This window comes from Scyliorhinus torazame, chromosome 12, assembly GCF_047496885.1.
Source record: "Scyliorhinus torazame isolate Kashiwa2021f chromosome 12, sScyTor2.1, whole genome shotgun sequence".
Classification (NCBI taxonomy): domain Eukaryota; kingdom Metazoa; phylum Chordata; class Chondrichthyes; order Carcharhiniformes; family Scyliorhinidae; genus Scyliorhinus; species Scyliorhinus torazame.
Genome location: NC_092718.1, coordinates 137193305 through 137214292, shown reverse-complemented (window position 1 = coordinate 137214292; position 20988 = coordinate 137193305). Strand labels below are relative to the sequence as shown.

The 20988-nt window shown below is 48.6% G+C and overlaps 1 protein-coding gene across 1 annotated transcript in view; it reads left to right on the top strand.

Moving 5' to 3' along the window:
- The window catches only part of LOC140387105 (glutamate receptor ionotropic, kainate 5-like), a 409927-nt gene extending 390613 nt beyond the window's left edge, over positions 1-19314 (top strand). Inside the window, exon 9 of the mRNA XM_072470114.1 lies at positions 19066-19314. Coding sequence (XP_072326215.1) covers positions 19066-19314 — 249 coding nt within the window. The remainder of the gene's footprint in view (positions 1-19065) is intronic.
- Positions 19315-20988: the final 1674 nt, after the last annotated feature.

Below are 20988 nucleotides of genomic sequence, written 5' to 3'. Positions count from 1 at the left end.
TCGCCACCTCCCCCTCCGTATCTCAGTTTCCTTGCCCTGCTGTTCACCCTCGGCCACTGACTAGGCTTTGCCCATTTGCCCCTCCCGATTCCCATCCCCCTCACCCTCCCATCCTTCATGCCCTCACCGTAACCGGCCCTCCAAGGAACATAGAAGATAGGAGCAGGAGAAGACCATGTGGCCCTTCGAGCCTGCTCCACCATTCAATCTGATCATGGCTGATCACCCAACTCAATAGCTCAATCCCGCTTTCCTCCCATGTCCTTTGACACCCTTTTGCCCCAGGTGCTATATCAAGTTGATTCTTGAAAACGTACAATGTTGTGGCCTCAACTACTTCCTTTGGTAGCGAATTCCACAGGCTCACCACTCTCTGGGTGAAGAAGTTTCTCCTCATCTCTGTTCTAAATGGTCTACCCCGTATCCTTCGACTGTGACCCCTGGTTCTGGACACACCCACCATCGGGATCATCCTTCCTCCATCTACCCTGTCCAGTCCTGTTAGAAATTATAGGTTTCTATGAGATTCCCCTCATTCTTCTGAACTCCAGTGAATATAATCCTAACCGATTCAATCTCTCTTCACACATCAGTCCCGCCATCCCAGGAATTAGTCTGGTAAACCTTTGCTGCACTCTCTATAGCAATAACATCCTTCCTCAGATATGCAGACCAAAACTGCACACAATACTCCAGGTGTGGTCTCTCCAAGGCCCTGTACCTGCTCCTGTACTCGAATCATCGCGCAATGAAGGCCAACATACCATTTGCCTTTGTTACCGCCTGCTGCACCTGCATGCTTGCCTTCAGTGACTGATGCACAAGGACACCCAGGTCTCATTGTACGTCTTCCTCAGGGAAACCCTGCCTGTCATGGGGTCACCTCCAGTTCCTGCCCATATGCTTCACATTCCTCACGTTCCGGAGGGAATGTTTTTAACTGTGTGAGAGCAAGTTGGTGGGGTGAGTGTTTACATGGCTGATTGAGTGTGTATGTACACGGGAGAATGTATAAGTGTACAAGTGTGTGTGTGTGTGTCAGGGATTGTGTAAATGAAACTCAGAGTGTGTAAGTGTTAATGGTTGAGCACTTGTGTAGATCTGTGTATGTTAATTCTGTAAGTGTGAGAAAGTGTGCAATGAAAATGTGCACTAAATTGTGCATGAGTTAAGTGTGTGAGCACATGTGTGAATGTAGGTATTGTAATGTTCTTGTTGGATGGCCTTATTTATTACAAGAACACTTGTAGCTAATGCTATAAGTGATTTAGTAACATTACCTGTGGGCAAACTTTATACTAAACAACAGATGAATAACAGTAAGATCAAACACAAGCAACCTCTCTCCAGCTTCCTCCAGCCAGTCTGAGGGGTCACCTGACTCTAACATTCACTTATATTCCAATGATCAGTGGTCAGTCGGTGAATTACAACATAACAGTGATATCACGCCATCTCCTTTCCTTTGAAGGAATAAACTAATACATTATCATCAGTATGTTTACATGTGATATCATCAGCCTGTGAGTCTAACAGTATTAAGTTTTTTAAAATTTTTAAAATTGGTTTAACTAATATATATATATATATATGATATACAAATAGTCCAAATCTACAAATTGAGTCAATCAGGTTTTCTTCTGACTCTAGTTGATCTTCTCAAAGTTTGACCTTGCTGCTCAGAACTTGTAGATTCAATGTTCTCCATGACATTCTCGTGCTCAGGAACTGCTGAACTATCTGACACTACAGCTGAAGTTGATTCTGATGGAGATTCACCATCCATCACGTTGTTGTGAAAGTCTTCTCTGGTTTTCAAGAGCGATTTCTTCCTAAAACCAACGCTTCCTCTGTCTGTACATTGTAGGAATGAGATGCTACTTCTTCAAGTACCATGACTTTTCTCAACCAATTGCCTGAATCTTCTATTCTCACAATGTCATCACTACCCAAAGGTGGTAAGGTTCTTGACACTCTATCATAGAACTGCTTTTGGTTTGTTTTCATGTTTTGCATTTCCTGCAGTACCATTACATTCTCCTCCTTTGCCAAGTATGGAAGTGTGCTACGCAACCTTCTGTTCAGGAGTAACTCTGCTGGCGATCTACCATGTGACAATGGTGACGCTCTGCAACTCAATAGTGCGAGATATGGATCAGATTGGCTGTCCATTGCTTTCTTCAACAAATGCTCAACAATATGTACACCTTTTTCAGATTTTCCATTGGCTTGAGGGTACAAGGGACTCAACGTGACGTGATTGGAATCATACGTGACTGTGAAGTGTTGCCACTCTTTACAGCTAATACAAGACCACAGGTCACTCACGACGACTTGCGGAATTCCGTATCTAGCAAAAATGGACTTGGTATGCAGTATTACCCTGCTTGCCTTCATACTTGACAGGAGAGTCATTTTGGGATAGTTTGAAAAATAGTCTATGATCATGAAGTAATCTTTCCCTCGCAGGTGAAAGAGATCCATAGCGACTTTCTGCCATGGTGCCGTAGGTAAATCAGATATTTGTATAGGTTCTCTTGTTTGCTTGCAACAATGCATCTGGCATGTGTCACAATAACTGATCATCCTGTCAATATCTTGGTTTATACCTGACCGGTAAACAGAGTCATAAGCTCTCCGTTTACATTTCTCAATCCCGAGATGTCCTTCATTAGTACATCCTTGCAAAGAGATTGAGGTATGACTATAATGTTCAAACGAAGCACCACTCCATTAACGATACTGAGTTCAGATTTTATATTGTAGAACTCCATATATTGACCTCTGAGCCAGTGTGAGTTGATGTTCCTCATCACCTCTTGAAGAGTTTGATCCTTCTTGGTCTCTTCTTGGATCTCAAGTAGTTTTGCATCTGATACTGGTAGTAGTGTGGAAATAAGATTGACATGCAGCTCTATATCTTCAGCAATTTCACTACTAGTACTTTGTATCGGCGCTCTCAATAATAACAAATTGCTAATAACAAATATTTGCCTGGCGCATAGATGAGATTGAAGCCATAACGTTGTAACTTCATCATCAACTTCTGAATGAGTGGAGACATCTGGTTGAGATTCTTGTTGATGATGTTAACCAAAGGACGATGATCTGTTTCAACTATGAAAGTTGGAAATCCATAGACGTAGTCGTGGAATTTCTCTGAGCCTGCAACTAAACCCAGGCATTCTTTTTTGATTTGAGCGAACCTCTGGCTCTGATGTCGTCATGGATCGTGATGAATACGCAACTCATAGAATCATAGAAGTTTACAGCATGGAAACAGGCCCTTCGGCCCAACCAGTCCATGCCGCCCAGTTTTTACCATTAAGCTAGTCCCAGTTGCCCGCACTTGGCCCATAACCCTCTATACCCATCTTACCCATGTAACTATCTAAATGTTTTTTAAAAGACACAATTGTACCCGCCTCTACTACTACCTCTGGCAGCCCATTCCAGACACTCACTACCCTCTGAGTGAAGAAATTGCCCCTCTGGGCCCTTCTGAATCTCTCCCCTCTCCCCTTAAACCTATGCCCTCTAGTTTTAGACTCCCCTACCTTTGGGAAAAGATGTTGACTATCTACCTTATCTATGCCCCTCATTATTTTATAGACCTCTATAAGATCACCCCTAAGCCTCCTACACTCCAGGGAAAAAAGTCCCAGTCTATCCAGCCTCTCCTTATAACTCAAACCATCAAGTCCCGGCAACATCCTAGTAAATCTTTTCTGCACTCTTTCTAGTTTAATAATATCCTTTCTATAATAGGGTGACCAGAACTGTTTTCCAATCATGCTCGAGTTGCTCCAAGATCATCTTTGGACATGACTGTTGACACTTTGTCCTGCCTGCATGGGGCAAAAAATGTGAGAACTGGCATGGTGGCTTGTGAAGTCTTGGGCTTATGTTGCTCAGTCCAAGTGAAACCCGGTGTCTTGTGCAGGAGATCACACAGATGTGTTGTTTTTGCTGACAGGCTTCGAATGAATTTTCCTATAAAATTGATCATACCCATCACTCTTACGATGGCTTTCTTGTCGTGTGGTTTTGGCATGTTGAGAATTGCTTGGATTTTGTCCTTGTCAGATTCAATGCCATGCGATGAGAGCTTGTAACCTCGGAATGTGACCTCAGTTCCTCCAAATTGGCACTTTTACTTGTTGAGCTTCAGCCCATTTCTCCTGACACTCGTTAGAACTTTAAGCAACCTCATATTGTGCTCGTCTATGGTTGAGACCCAAGCGGTAATATAATCCACGTACACACGTACACCTTCGATGCCTTCAATTAATTGCTCAGGGCACGGTGAAAAATTTCTGATGCCAAAAGTTATGCCGAACAGCATTCTCAGAAAGCAATACCTTCCAAATGGCGTATTAGAAGTGCAATATTTTGTACTTTGTTCCTCTAACTTTAGTTGCCAAAAACACTGAGATGCGTAAAGTTTTGTAAAGAATTGTCCACCAGCCATCTCAGATGTGATTTCCTCATGCTTTGGTATTTGGTAATGTTCGCTTTTGATATTCTTGTTAAGACCTTTAGGATCCATGCATATGCGAATATCGCCATTATAGAACATAGAACAGTACACGCCCTTGTGCCGACCATTTCTCCTAATCCAAGATCAACCTAGCCTACACCCCTTCAATTTACTGCTGTCCATGTGCCTGTCTAAGAGTCACTTAAACCTCGGGAGGGTGGTAAAAGAGGTGGGGGGGTGGCATTGTTAATTAGAGATAGTATAACAGCTGCAGAAAGGCAGTTCGAGCAGGATCTGCCGACTGAGGTAGTATGGGTTGAAGTCAGAAATAGGAAAGGAGCAGTCACCTTGTTGGGAGTTTTCTATAGGCCACCCAATAGCAGCAGAGATGTGGAGGAACAGATTGGGAAACAGATTTTGGAAAGGTGCAGTAGTCACAGGGTAGTAGTCATGGGTGACTTCAACTTCCCAAATATTGAGTGGAAACTCTTTAGATCAAATAGTTTGGATGGGGTGGTGTTTGTGCAGTGTGTCCAGGAAGCTTTTCTAACACAGTATGTAGATTGTCCGACCAGAGGGGAGGCCATATTGGATTTGGTACTTGGTAATGAACCAGGGCAAGTGATAGATTTGTTAGTGGGGGAGCATTTTGGAGATAGTGACCACAATAGTAGTTATTATGGGAGACTTTAACTTTCCAAATATTGACTGGAAAAGATATAGTTCGAGTACATTAGATGGGTCGTTTTTTGTACAATGTGTGCAGGAGGGTTTCCTGACACAATATGTTGACAGGCCAACAAGAGGCGAGGCCACTTTGGATTTGGTTTTGGGTAATTAACCAGGCCAGGTGTTGGATTTGGAGGTAGGAGAGCACTTTGGGGACAGTGACCACAATTCGGTGACGTTTCCGTTAGTGATGGAAAGGGATAAGTATACACTGCAGGGCAAGAGTTATAGCTGGGGGAAGGGCAATTATGATACCATTAGACATGACTTAGGGGGGATAGGTTTGAGAAGTAGGCTGCAAGTGTTGGGCACACTGGATAAGTGGAGCTTGTTCAAGGAACAGCTACTGCGTGTTCTTGATAAGTACGTACAGGTCAGGCAGGGAGGATGGCGTCGAGCGAGGGAACCGTGGTTTACCAAAGAAGTGGAATCTCTTGTTAAGAGGAAGAAGATGAGGTGTGAAGTTTCAGTTGGGGCGATTGATAGTTACAAGGTAGCGAGGAAGGATCTAAAGAGAGAGCTAAGACGAGCAAGGAGGGGACATGAGAAGTATTTGGCAGGTAGGATCAAGGAAAACCCAAAAGCTTTCTATAGGTATGTCAGGAATAAAAGACTGACTAGGGTAAGAGTAGGGCCAGTCAAGGACTGGGATGGGAAGTTGTGTGTGGAGTCTGAAGAGGTAGGCGAGATAATAAATGAATATTTTTCGTCAGTATTCACTCAGGAAAAAGATAATGCTGTGGAGGAGAATGCTGAGACCCAGGCTATTAGAATAGATGGCATTGAGGTACGTAGGGAAGAGGTGTTGGCAATTCTGGACAGGCTGAAAATAGATAAGTTCCCGGGGCCTGATGGGATTTAGCCTAGGATTCTCTGGGAAGCCAGGGAAGAGATTGCTGGGCCTTTGGCTTTGATTTTTATGTCACCATTGGCTACAGGAATAGTGCCAGAGGACTGGAGGATAGCAAATGTAGTCCCTTTGTTCAAAAAGGGGAGTAGGGACAACCCCGGCAACTATAGACCGGTGAGCCTCACGTCTGTAGTGGGTAAAGTCTTGGAGGGGATTATAAAAGGCAAGATTTATAATCATCTAGATAGGAATAATATGATCAGGGATAGTCAGCATGGCTTTGTGAAGAGTAGGTCATGCCTCACAAATCTTATCGAGTTCTTTGAGAAGGTGACTGAACAGGTAGACGAGGGTAGAGCAGTTGATGTGGTGTATATGGATTTCAGTAAAGCGTTCGATAAGGTTCCCCACGGTAGGCTATTGCAGAAAATACGGAGGCTGGGGATTGAGGGTGATTTAGAGATGTGGATCAGAAATTGGCTAGCTGAAAGAAGACAGAGGGTGGTGGTTGATGGGAAATGTTCAGAATGGAGTTCAGTTACAAGTGGCGTACCACAAGGATCTGTTCTGGGGCCGTTGCTGTTTGTCATTTTTATCAACGACCTAGAGGAGGGCGCAGAAGGGTGGGTGAGTAAATTTGCAGACGACACTAAAGTCGGTGGTGTTGTCGACAGTGCGGAAGGAAGTAGCATGTTACAGAGGGACATAGATAAGCTGCAGAGCTGGGCTGAGAGGTGGCAAATGGAGTTTAATGTAGAGAAGTGTGAGGTGATTCACTTTGGAAGGAATAACAGGAATGCGGAATATTTGGCTAATGGTAAAGTTCTTGGAAGTGTGGATGAGCAGAGGGAACTAGGTGTCCATGTACATAGATCCCTGAAAGTTGCCACCCAGGTTGATAGGGTTGTGAAGAAGGCCTATGGAGTGTTGGCCTTTATTGGTAGAGGGATTGAGTTCCGGAGTCATGAGGTCATGTTGCAGCTGTACAAAACTCTGGTACGGCCGCATTTGGAGTATTGCGACAGTTCTGGTTACCGCATTATACGAAGGACGTGGAAGCTTTGGAGCGGGTGCAGAGGAGATTTACCAGGATATTGCCTGGTATGGAGGGAAAATCTTGTGTGGAAAGGCTGATGGACTTGAGGTTGTTTTCGTTAGAGAGAAGGTTAAGAGGAGACTTAATAGAGGCATACAAAATGATCAGGGGGTTAGATAGGGTGGACAGTGAGAGCCTTCTCCCAGGATGGAAATGGCTAGCACGAGGGGACATAGCTTTAAACTGAGGTGTAATAGATATAGGACAGAGGTCAGAGGTAGGTTCTTTACGCAAAGAGTGGTGAGGCCGTGGAATGCCCTGCCTGCAACAGTAGTGAACTCGCCAACATTGAGGGCATTTAAAAGTTTATTGGATAAGCATATGGATGATAATGGCATAGTGTAGGTTAGATGGCTTTTGTTTCGGTGCAACATCGTGGGCCTAAGGGCCTGTACTGCGCTGTATCGTTCTATGTTCTAGAATTCTGTGACTTTCACTTTAGTAATGGAGAGGGATAGGTGCGTGCAACAGGGCAAGGTTTACAATTGGGGGAAGGGTAAATACGATGTTGTCAGTCAAGAACTGAAGTGCATAAGTTGGGAACATTGGCTGTCAGGGAAGGACACAATTGAAATGTGGAACTTGTTCAAGGAACAGATACTACGTGTCCTTGATATGTATGTCCCTGTCAGGCAGGGAAGAGATGGTCGAGTGAGGGCACCATGGTTTACAAGAGAGGTTGAATGTCTTGTTAAGAGGAAGAAGGAAACTTATGTAAGGCTGAGGAAACAAGGTTCAGACAGGGCGCTGGAAGGATACAAGATAGCCAGGAGGGAACTGAAGAAAGGGATTAGGAGAACTAAGAGAGGGCATGAACAATCTTTGGCGGGTAGGATCAAGGAAAACCCCAAGGCCTTTTACACATATGTGAGGAATATGAGAATGACTAGAGCGAGGGTAGGTCCGATCAAGGACAGTAGCGGGAGATTGTGCATTGAGTCTGAAGAGATAGGAGAGGTCTTGAACGAGGACTTTTCTTCAGTATTTGCGAATGAGAGGGGCCATATTGTTGGAGAGGACAGTGTGAAACAGACTGGTAAGCTCGAGGAGATACTTGTTAGGAAGGAAGATGTGTTGGGCATTTTGAAAAACTTGAGGATAGACAAGTCCCCTGGGCCTGACGGGATATATCCAAGGATTCTATGGGAAACAAGAGATGAAATTGCAGAGCCATTTGCAATGATCTTTTTGTCCTCACTGTCAACAGGGGTGGTACCAGGGGATTGGAGAGTGGTGAATGTCGTGCCCCTGTTCAAAAAAGGGAATAGGGATAACCCTGGGAATTACAAGCCAGTTAGTCTTACTTCGGTAGTAGGCAAAGTAATGGAAAGGGTACTGAGGGATAGGATTTCTGAGCATCTGGAAAGACACTGCTTGATTAGGGATAGTTAGCACGGATTTGTGAGGGGTAAGTCTTGCCTCACAAGTCTTATTGAATTCTTTAAGGAGGTGACCAAGCAAGTGGATGAAGGTAAAGCAGTGGATGTAGTGTACATGGATTTTAGTAAGGCATTTGATAAGGTTCCCCATGATAGCTTTATGCAGAAAGTAAGGAGGCATGGGATAGTGAGAAATTTGGCCAGTTGAATAACAAACTGGCTAACCGATAGAAGTCAGAGAGTGGTGGTGGATGGCAAATATTCAGCCTGGAGCCTAGTTACCAGTGGCGTACCACAGGGATCAGTTCTGGGTCCTCTGCTGTTTGCAATTTTCATTAATGACTTGGATGAGGGAGTTGAACGGTGGGTCAGTAAATTTGCAGACGATACGAAGATTGGTGGAGTTGTGGATAGTGAGGAGGGCTGTTGTCGGCTGCAAAGGGACATAGATAGGATGCAGAGCTGGGCTGAGAAGTGGCAGATGGAGTTTAACCCTGAAAAGTGTGAGGTCCATTTTGGAAGGACAAATATGAATGCGGAATACAGGGTTAACGGTAGAGTTCTTGGCAATGTGGAGATGCAGGGGTCTCTTGGGGTCTATGTTCATACATCTTTGAAAGTTGCCACTCAAGTGGATAGAGCAGTGAAGAAGGCCTATGGTGTGCTCGCGTTCATTAACAGAGGGATTGAATTTAAGAGCCGTGAGGTGATGATGCAGCTGTACAAAAGGCCACATTAGGAGTAGTGTGTACAGTTCTGGTCGCCTCATTTTAGGAAGGATGTGGAAACTTTGGAAAAGGTGCAGAGGAGATTTACCAGGATGTTGCCTGGAATGGAGAGTAGATCTTACGAGGAAAGGTTGAGGGTGCTAGGCCTTTTCTCATTATAACGGAGAAGGATGAGGGGCGACTTGATAGAGGTTTATAAGATGATCAGGGGAATAGATAGAGTAGACAGTAAGAGACTTTTTCCCCAGGTAGAACAAACCATTACAAGGGGACATAAATTTAAGGTGAATGGTGGAAGATATAGGGGGGATGTCAGAGCTAGGTTCTTTACCCAGAGAGTAGTGGGGGCATGGAATGCACTGCCTGTGGAAGTAGTTGAGTCGGAATCATTAGGGACTCTTCAAGCGGCTATTGGATAGGTACATGGATTACGGTAGAATGATGGGGTGTAGATTAATTTGTTCTTAATCTAGGACAAACGTTCGGCACAACATGTTGGGCCGAAGGGCCTGTCCTGTGCTGTATTTTCTATGTTCTATGCCCCTAATGACTCTGACTCCACCACCTCTGCTGGCAGTGCTTTCCGCACACCCACCACTCTCTGTGTAACAAACCGACCTCTGACATCACCCCTATACCTTCCTCCAATCACCTTAAAATTATGTCTCCACGTGACAGCCATTTCTGACCTGGGGAAAAGTCTCTGGTCATCCATGCTTCCCATCACCTTTTCCAACTCTGTCAAGTCACCTCTCTTCCTTCTTCGCTCCAGTGAGAAAAGCCCTAGCTCCCTCAACCTTTCTTCATAAGACATGCCCTCCAGTCCAGGCAGCATCCTGGTAAATCTCTGCACCCTCTCCAAAGCATCCACATCCTTCCTATAATGAGGCGACCAGAACTGGACACAATATTCCAAGTGTGGTCAAACCAGGGTTTTATAAAGCTGCAGCAAAACCGCACGGCTCTTAAACTCAACCCCCCTGTTGATGAAAGCCTTTTTAACAACCCTATCAACTGGGTGGCTATTTTGAGGGATCTATGTACGTGGACCCCAAGATCCCTCTGTTCCTCCACACTTCCAAGAATCCTGCCTTTAACCCTGTATTCAGCATTCAAATTCGACCTTCCAAAATGAATCACTTCTCATTTATCGAGGTTGAACTCCATCTGCCACTTCTCAGCCCAGCTCTGCATCCTGTCAATGTCCTGTTGTAGCCTTCATCACTATCTACAACTCCACCAACCTTCGTGTCATCGGCAAACTTACTAACCCACCCATTCTTTTTCTTTACAAAAACCAAGGAGTTTACCCAGTCGGTAGGTTCTTCGATCTTTTTGATTACTTTTAATTTCGTCATTCTGTCTAGCTCCTTTTGTGGTGATCCCGAAGAGGTGTAGGTACTCTTCTTGGTGCTTATATCACAGGTTGTGCCTGTATCACAGGTTTTGCATCCTCTTTGAGTTGTATCTTGTAGGTGAATGCTAGCTTACCAAAACCTGTGAACATGTCGCTGAATTTGCGATAATGTTCTCAGAATCATTGAAGTGTTGATCCAATCCTTTGTGGATGCTATAAACCAACTGTACTGGACCTAATTCTTCACAGGGCTGATCACCTAATAATGAATCCAAGCCCTCAGATATAATACAGAATGGGATGGAATAAACTGTTTTTCACCACCAGGCTCGGGTCACCAGCACCATAACATTTAATGCTTGAACCATGATAATTTCTCGGATATATTTTGTGATTTCTTCCTATCGGCTCAATTTTAGGATTTTCAAAATCAGTCATGCTGATTAAATTGGCTTTGGCACCAGTGTCTAACTTCAATTGGACCACTACCGTGGAGTATCAGTTTGCATTTTATTAAGTGCTGGAGAATTTTTTGATGTCTCCAGAAAATTATTCTTCTCTGTTATTACTCCAACAAACAATGACGTTTCATCACTGGAGACTGTGTCTTCCTCTGTGCTGACTGATCTGGGGTTGAGCTTAGAGTAACAATTCTGAGCAAAATGATTTTTTTCCTTTGCATCTGGAACAGAACTTGCCAATCGCCTTAATTTGTGTCTTTGACCCCATCTTTTACACAGAACTAATTTGTTCTGATCTTTAATCTGTTTGTTGGTGTGCGAGGAGCTGCAGAAATTTACCCGCATTTTTTCAGAAGTTTCCCACTTTTTTGGAAAAAGGGCGGAAACCGGAGTGCTTTCCTCCAAGAAGACGCCGCTATTACTGAGAAACGTTTCAGAATGCTGTGCTGCTAGCTCGTGAGCCTGACAGATATTAACTGTTGTTCCAAAGACAACTCCGAATCCCTCAGCAACCGTTCCCTCAGCAACCGTTCCCTCAGCAACCATTCCCTCAGCAACCGTTCCCTCAGCAACCGTTCCCTCAGCTTATTCTCATTCACACCAAACACAATCTGGTCCCGAATCATGGAAGATTCCACCGCAGAATAATTACAGGTTTTAGCTTTTAACTTTAAATCAGTGATAAAATAATCTATGGACTCTTCTGTAAACGTGATCTAAACACATAGCGTTCATAAATTTCATTCTTTCTGGGGGTGCAATGTACATCAAATCTTCTAATTTTTAAAATTTTTGCTATCTTTATCTTTTGCAAATTTAAACATATTAAACACAGCGATTGCTTTGGGCGATGCTACTGTGAGGAGCATTGCTACATTACGCAAATCTGATTGATCTTCTAAATTTACCGTGGCAGCACGGTAGCATGGTGGATAGCACAATTGCTTCACAGCTCCAGGGTCCCAAGTTCGATTCCCGGCTTGGGTCACTGTCTGTGCGGAGTCTGCACATCCTCCCCGTGTGTGCGTGGGTTTCCTCCGGGCGCTCCGGTTTCCTCCCACAGTCCAAAGATGTGCAGGTTAGGTGGATTGGCCATGCTAAATTGCCCTTAGTGTCCAAAATTGCCCTTGGTGTTGGGTGGGGTTACTGGGTTATGGGGATAGGGTGGAGGTGTTGACCTTGGGTAGGGTGCTCTTTCCAAGAGCTGGTGCAGACTCGATGGGCCGAATGGCCTCCTTCTGCACTGTAAATTCTATGATAATTGTGTTGAAAGCACTGCAGTAAGAAACAGATTAAATTGTTGTTTAAACACACGTCAGTTACTGTCCACATTACCATGAAATCTGAGACTGATTGGTGGCTTCAACGACTCCATGTGGTTCAATGAAATGAAATGAAAATCGCTTATTTTCACAAGTAGGCTTCAAATGAAGTTACTGTGAAAAGCCCCCAGTCGCCACATTCCAGCGCCTGTTCGGGGAGGCTGGTACGGGAATTGAACCATGCTGCTGGCCTGCTTTGGTCTGCTCCAAAAGCCAGCTCTTTAGCCCTGTGCTATAAACCAGCCCCAGTCTGGCCGTCCTCAAAATCTTCAAATCTCTATGGACCTAGTGGCAGGCTGTCAGGTTTTTTTCAGTGTTTAATACCAACCAACCCTGGTACCATATAATGTTCTTGTTGGAAGGCCTGAATTATATTACAAGAACACTTGTAGCCAACGCTATAAACAATTTATTCACATTAACATTGGGTAAACTCGGCTGCACGGTGGCGCAGTGGTTAGCACTGCTGCCTAGGGCACTGTGGCCCTAGGTTCGATCCCAGCCCTGGGTCAGTGTCTGTGTGGAGTTTGTACATTCACCTGGTGTCTGCATGGACTTCACCCCCACAACACAAAGATGTGCAGGTTAGGTGGATTGACCACGCTAAAGTTGCCTCATACTTGGAGAAAAAAATTGGGCACTCTAAATTTATTTTTTAAAAACCTCAAAAAAACAGATAAATAACAGGAAGATCACGCACATGCAACCAACTCCAGCTTCCTCCAGCCAGTCAGGAGGCGTGAATCGGGGAGTGTGAGAGTGGAGGTGTGAATCGGGGAGTGTGAGTGAAGGTGTTATTCGGGGAGTGTGAGTGGAGGCATGAATCGCGGAGTGTGAGAGTGGAGGTGTGAATCGGGGAGTGAGAGTGGAGGTGTGAATCGTGGAGTGTGAGAGTGGAGGTGTGAATCGGGGAGTGTGAGTGGAGGTTTGAATCGGGGAGTGTGAGTGGAGGTGTGAATCGTGGAGTGTGAGAGTGGAGGTGTGAATCGGGGAGTGTGAGAGTGGAGCTGTGAATCGGGGAGTGAGAGTGAAGGTGTGAATCGGGGAGTGTGAGAGTGGAGGTTTGGATCGCGGAGTGTGAGAGTGGAGGTGTGAATCGTGGAGTATGAGAGTGGAGGTGTGAATCGGGGGGTGTGAGAGTGGAGGTGTGAATCGGGGAGTGTGAGAGTGGAGGTGTGAATCGGGGAGTGTGAGAGTGGAGGTGTGAATCGGGGAGTGTGAGAGTGGAGGTGTGAATCGTGGAGTGTGAGAGTGGAGGTGTGAATCGTGGAGTGTGAGAGTGGAGGTGTGAATCGTGGAGTGTGAGAGTGGAGGTGTGAATCATGGAGTGTGAGAGTGGAGATGTGAATCGTAGAGTGTGAGAGTGGAGATGTGAATCGTAGAGTGTGAGAGTGGAGGTGTGAAACGGGGAGTGTGAGAGTGGAGGCGTGAATAGGTGAGTGTGAGAGTGGAGGTGTGAATAGGGGAGTGTGAGAGTGGAGGTGTGAATCGGGGCGTGTGAGAGTGGAACTGTGAATCGTGGAGTGTGAGAGTGGAGGTGTGAATCGGGGAGTGTGAGAGTGGAGGCGTGAATCGGGGAATGTGAGAGTGGAGGCGTGAATCGGGGAGTGTGAGAATGGAGGTGTGAATCGGGGGAGTGTGAGAGTGGAGGTGAGAATCGGGGAGTGTGAGAGTGGAGGTGTGAATCGGGGAGTGTGAGAGTGGAGGTGTGAATCGGGGAGTGTGAGAGTGGAGGTGTGAATCCGGGAGTGTGAGAGTGGAAGTGTGAATTGGGGAGTGTGAGAGTGGACGTGTGAATCGGGGAGTGAGAGTGGAGGTGTGAATCGGGGAGTGTGAGAATGGAGGGGTGAATCGGGGAGTGTGAGAGTGGAGGTGTGAATCGGGGAGTGTGAGAGTGGAGGTGTGAATCGGGGAGTGTGAGAGTGGAGGTGTGAATCGGGGAATGTGAGAGTGGTGGCGTGAATCGTGGAGTGTGAGAGTGGAGGTGTGAATTGGGGAGTGTGAGAGTGGAGGCGTGAATAGGGGAGTGTGAGAGTGGAGGTGTGAATCGGGGAGTGTGAGAGTGGAGGCGTGAATCGGGGAGTGTGAGAGTGGACGTGTGAATCGGGGAGTGAGAGTGGAGGTGTGAATCGGGGAGTGTGAGAATGGAGGTGTGAATCGGGGAGTGTGAGAGTGGAGGTGAGAATCGGGGAGTGTGAGAGTGGAGGTGTGAATCGGGGAGTGTGAGAGTGGAGGTGTGAATCGGAGAGTGTGAGAGTGGAGGTGTGAATCCGGGAGTGTGAGAGTGGAAGTGTGAATCGGGGAGTGTGAGAGTGGAGGGGTGAATCGGGGAGTGTGAGAGTGGAGGTGTGAATCGGGGAGTGTGAGAGTGGAGGTGTGAATCGGGGAGTGTGAGAGTGGAGGTGTGAATCGGGGAGTGTGAGAGTGGAGGTGTGAATCGGGGAGTGTGAGAGTGGTGGCGTGAATCGGGGAGTGTGAGAGTGGAGGTGTGAATCGGGGAGTGTGAGAGTGGAGGTGTGAATCGGGGAGTGTGAGAGTGGAGGTGTGAATCGGGGAGTGTGAGAGTGGAGGTGTGAATCGTGGAGTGTGAGAGTGGAGGTGTGAATCGTGGAGTGTGAGAGTGGAGGTGTGAATCGTGGAGTGTGAGAGTGGAGGTGTGAATCATGGAGTGTGAGAGTGGAGATGTGAATCGTAGAGTGTGAGAGTGGAGATGTGAATCGTAGAGTGTGAGAGTGGAGGTGTGAAACGGGGAGTGTGAGAGTGGAGGCGTGAATAGGTGAGTGTGAGAGTGGAGGTGTGAATAGGGGAGTGTGAGAGTGGAGGTGTGAATCGGGGCGTGTGAGAGTGGAACTGTGAATCGTGGAGTGTGAGAGTGGAGGTGTGAATCGGGGAGTGTGAGAGTGGAGGCGTGAATCGGGGAATGTGAGAGTGGAGGCGTGAATCGGGGAGTGTGAGAATGGAGGTGTGAATCGGGGGAGTGTGAGAGTGGAGGTGAGAATCGGGGAGTGTGAGAGTGGAGGTGTGAATCGGGGAGTGTGAGAGTGGAGGTGTGAATCGGGGAGTGTGAGAGTGGAGGTGTGAATCCGGGAGTGTGAGAGTGGAAGTGTGAATTGGGGAGTGTGAGAGTGGACGTGTGAATCGGGGAGTGAGAGTGGAGGTGTGAATCGGGGAGTGTGAGAATGGAGGGGTGAATCGGGGAGTGTGAGAGTGGAGGTGTGAATCGGGGAGTGTGAGAGTGGAGGTGTGAATCGGGGAGTGTGAGAGTGGAGGTGTGAATCGGGGAATGTGAGAGTGGTGGCGTGAATCGTGGAGTGTGAGAGTGGAGGTGTGAATTGGGGAGTGTGAGAGTGGAGGCGTGAATAGGGGAGTGTGAGAGTGGAGGTGTGAATCGGGGAGTGTGAGAGTGGAGGCGTGAATCGGGGAGTGTGAGAGTGGACGTGTGAATCGGGGAGTGAGAGTGGAGGTGTGAATCGGGGAGTGTGAGAATGGAGGTGTGAATCGGGGAGTGTGAGAGTGGAGGTGAGAATCGGGGAGTGTGAGAGTGGAGGTGTGAATCGGGGAGTGTGAGAGTGGAGGTGTGAATCGGAGAGTGTGAGAGTGGAGGTGTGAATCCGGGAGTGTGAGAGTGGAAGTGTGAATCGGGGAGTGTGAGAGTGGAGGGGTGAATCGGGGAGTGTGAGAGTGGAGGTGTGAATCGGGGAGTGTGAGAGTGGAGGTGTGAATCGGGGAGTGTGAGAGTGGAGGTGTGAATCGGGGAGTGTGAGAGTGGAGGTGTGAATCGGGGAGTGTGAGAGTGGTGGCGTGAATCGGGGAGTGTGAGAGTGGAGGTGTGAATCGGGGGGGTGTGAGAGTGGAGGTGTGAATCGGGGAGTGTGAGAGTGGAGGTGTGAATCGGGGAGTGTGAGAATGGAGGTGTGAATCGGGGAGTGTGAGAGTGGAGGTGTGAATCGGGGAATGTGAGAGTGGTGGCGTGAATCGGGGAGTGTGAGTGGAGGCATGAATCGCGGAGTGTGAGAGTGGAGGTGTGAATCGGGGAGTGAGAGTGGAGGTGTGATTCGGGGAGTGTGAGTGGAGGTGTGAATCGGGGAGTGTGAGAGTGGAGGTGTGAATCGGGGAGTGTGAGAGTGAAGGTGTGAATCGGGGAGTGTGAGTGAAGGTGTTAATCGGGGAGTGAGAGTGGAGGTGTGAATCGGGGAGTATGAGAGTGGCGGTGTGAATCGGGGAGTGTGAGTGAAGGTGTGAATCGCGGAGTGTGAGAGTGGAGGTGTGAATCGGGGAGTGTGAGAATGAAGGTGTGAATCGGGGAGTGTGAGAGTGGAGGTGTGAATCGGGGAGTGTGAGTGAAGGTGTTAATCGGGGAGTGAGAGTGAAGGTGTCAATCGGGGAGTGTGAGAGTGGAGGTGTGAATCGAGGAGTGTGAGTGAAGGTGTTAATCGGGGAGTGTGAGTGGAGGGGTGAATCGCGGAGTGCGAGAGTGGAGGTGTGAATCGGGGAGTGAGAGTGAAGGTGTGAATCGGGGCGTGTGAGTGAAGGTGTTAATCGGGGAGTGTGAGTGGAGGCATGAATCGCGGAGTGTGAGAGTGGAGGTGTGAATCGGGGAGTGAGAGTGGAGGTGTGAATCGGGGAGTGTGAGTGAAGGTGTTAATCGGGGAGTGAGAGTGGAGGTGTGAATCGGGGAGTATGAGAGTGGAGGTGTGAATCGGGGAGTGTGAGTGAAGGTGTGAATCGGGGAGTGTGAGAGTGGAGGTGTGGATCGGGGAGTGTGAGTGAAGGTGTTAATCGGGGAGTGTGAGTGGAGGGGTGAATCGCGGAGTGTGAGAGTGGAGGTGTTAATCGGGGAGTGAGAGTGGAGGTGTGAATCGGGGAGTATGAGAGTGGAGGTGTGAATCGGGGAGTGTGAGAGTGGAGGTGTGGATCGGGGAGTGTGAGTGAAGGTGTGAATCGGGGAGTGTGAGTGAAGGTGTTAATCGGGGAGTGTGAGTGGAGGCATGAATCGCGGAGTGTGAGAGTGGAGGTGTGAATCGGGGAGTGAGAGTGGAGGTGTGAATCGGGGAGTGTGAATCGGGGAGTGTGAGAGTGGAGGTGTGAATCGGGAAGTGTGAGAGTGAAGGTGTGAATCGGGGAGTGTGAGTGAAGGTGTGAATCGGGGAGTATGAGAGTGGAGGTGTGAATCGCGGAGTGTGAGAGTGGAGGTGTGAATCGGGGAGTGAGAGTGGAGGTGTGAATCGGGAAGTGTGAGAGTGAAGGTGTGAATTGGGGAGTGTGAGAGTGGAGGTGTGAATCGCGGAGTGTGAGAGTGGAGGTGTGAATCGCGGAGTGTGAGAGTGGAGGTGTGAATCGGGGAGTGAGAGTGGAGGTGTGAATCGGGGAGTGTGAGAGTGGAGGTGTGAATCGGGGAGTGAGAGTGAAGGTGTGAATCGGGGAGTGTGAGAGTGGAGGTGTTGATCGCGGAGTGTGAGAGTGGAGGTGTGAATCGTGGAGTATGAGAGTGGAGGTGTGAATCGCGGAGTGTGAGAGTGAAGGTGTGAATCGGGGAGTGAGAGTGGAGGTGTGAATCGGGGAGTGTGAGAGTGGAGGTGTGAATCGTGGAGTGTGAGAGTGGAAGTGTGAATCGCGGAGTGTGAGAGTGGAGGTGTGAATCGGGGAGTGAGAGTGGAGGTGTGAATCGGGGAGTGAGAGTGAAGGTGTTAATCGGGGAGTGTGAATAGAGGTGTGAATCGGGGAGTGTGAATCGGGGAGTGTGAGAGTGGAGGTGTGAATCGGGGAGTGTGAGAGTGAAGGTGTGAATCGGGGAGTGTGAGTGAAGGTGTTAATCGGGGAGTGTGAGTGAAGGTGTGAATCGGGGAGTATGAGAGTGGAGGTGTGAATCGCGGAGTGTGAGAGTGGAGGTGTGAATCGGGGAGTGAGAGTGGAGGTGTGAATCGGGAAGTGTGAGAGTGAAGGTGTGAATTGGGGAGTGTGAGAGTGGAGGTGTGAATCGCGGAGTGTGAGAGTGGAGGTGTGAATCGGGGAGTGAGAGTGGCGGTGTGAATCGCGGAGTGTGAGAGTGGAGGTGTGAATCGGGGAGTGTGAGTGGAGGTGTGAAGCGCGGAGTGTGAGAGTGGAGGTGTGAATCGGGGAGTGAGAGTGAAGGTGTGAATCGGGGAGTGTGAGAGTGGAGGTGTGGATCGCGGAGTGTGAGAGTGGAGGTGTGAATCGTGGAGTATGAGAGTGGAGGTGTGAATCGCGGAGTGTGAGAGTGGAGGTGTGGATCGCGGAGTGTGAGAGTGGAGGTGTGAATCGCGGAGTGTGAGAGTGGAGGTGTGAATCGTGAAGTATGAGAGTGGAGGTGTGAATCGTGGAGTGTGAGAGTGGAGGTGTGAATCGGGGAGTGAGAGTGGAGGTGTGAATCGGGGAGTGAGAGTGAAGGTGTGAATCGGGGAGTGTGAGAGTGGAGGTGTGAATCGGTGAGTGAGAGTGAAGGTGTTAATCGGGGAGTGTGAGTGGAGGTGTGAATCGGGGAGTGAGAGTGAAGGTGTGAATCGGGGAGTGTGAGAGTGAAGCTGTGAATCGGGGAGTGAGAGTGAAGGTGTGAATCGGGGGGTGAGAGTGAAGGTGTGAATCGGGGAGGGTGAGAGTGAAGGTGTGAACCTGGGTGGTGACTCTGGGCTTCTGTCCTCACAGGAAAATCCGTACGTGATGAGGAAACGCAACTTTCAGGAATTGACGGAGAATGATCGATACGAGGGGTTTTGTGTCGATATGCTGAAGGAGTTAGGCGACATCCTAAAGTTTAACTTTAAGATCAAGCTGGTGGAAGATGGACTGTATGGAGCCCCCGAGTCGAATGGTTCATGGACTGGAATGGTTGGGGAACTCATACAAAGGGTAGGAACCATGCACTGGATGGCTGCACATTACACAGGGCACTGACCGACCGAGGCACATTAACCGCACAGAGGGGGGCAATCTAAGACACAAAGAGGCCCATTCAACCCCTCTCGGGCCTATTACACAGGAACAGGAGGAGGCCCATTCAGCCCCTCGAGCCTGTTACACAGGAACAGGAGGAGGCCCATTCAGCCCCTTTCGAGCCTATTACACAGGAACAGGAGGAGGCCCATTCAACCCCTCTCAAGCCTATTACACAGGAACAGGAGGAGGCCCATTCAGCCCCTCGAGCCTATTACACAGGAACAGGAGGAGGCCCATTCAGCCCCTTTCGAGCCTATTACACAGGAACAGGAGGAGGCCCATTCAACCCCTCTCAAGCCTATTACACAGGAACAGGAGGAGGCCCATTCAGCCCCTCGAGTCTATTACACAGGAACAGGAGGAGGCCCATTCAGCCCCCCTCGAGCCTGTTACACAGGAACAGGAGGAGGCCCATTCAGCCCCTCTCGAGCCTGTTGCACAGGAACAGGAGGTGACCCATTCAGCCCCTCTCGGTCCTGTTACACAGGAACAGGAGGTGGCCCATTCAGCCCCTCTCATGCCTATTACACAGGAACAGGAGGAGGCCCATTCAGCCCCCCTCGAGCCTGTTACACAGGAACAGGAGGAGGCCCATTCAGCCCCCCTCGAGCCTGTTACACAGGAACAGGAGGTGACCCATTCAGCCCCTCTCGGTCCTGTTACACAGGAACAGGAGGTGGCCCATTCAGCCCCTCTCAAGCCTGTTACACAGGAACAGGAGGTGGCCCATTCAGCCCCTCTCAAGCCGGTTACACAGGAACAGGAGGAGGCCCATTCAGCCCCTCTCAAGCCTGTTACACAGGAACAGGAGGAGGCCCATTCAGCCCCCCTCGAGCCTGTTACACAGGAACAGGAGGAGGCCCATTCAGCCCCCCTCGAGCCTGTTACACAGGAACAGGAGGTGACCCATTCAGCCCCTCTCGGTCCTGTTACACAGGAACAGGAGGTGGCCCATTCAGCCCCTCTCAAGCCTGTTACACAGGAACAGGAGGTGGCCCATTCAGCCCCTCTCAAGCCGGTTACACAGGAACAGGAGGTGGCCCATTCAGCCCCTCTCAAGCCGGTTACACAGGAACAGGAGGAGGCCCATTCAGCCCCTCTCGAGCCTGTTACACAGGAACAGTGGGTGGCCCATTCAGCCCCTCTCAAGCCTGTTACACAGGAACAGGAGGTGGCCAATTCAGCCCCTCGAGCCTGTTACACAGGAACAGGAGGTGGCCCATTCAGCCCCTCTCAAGCCTGTTGCACAGGAACAGGAGGAGGCCCATTCAGTCCCTCCTCGAGCCCGAATTACTATTCAGTAACATCCAGCTGATTTGCACCTTATCCTCACCCACATTGATTCTGTAATCCTTTCTGCCTCTGAGTTTAAAAACCCCTGACCAATCTTAGCTTTGAATTTTTGCGGCCTCAGAGGCTTTCTGGGGGCGAGGCGGGGCGAGAAACCTTTGTTCTGTGCTGTCACCACAAGATGGAGGAGGCAACCTCTCGTATCGAGTTGCTCTAATTTCCATCAGCTCAATCGCCTTCTGGACTCGATGGGAATGCCAGTCTAAACGGAGCAACCTGTATTTGTCATTTAACCCTTTGAACCCTGTGGGGGATGGTGCTGTACAGCAGATTAAGTAACTG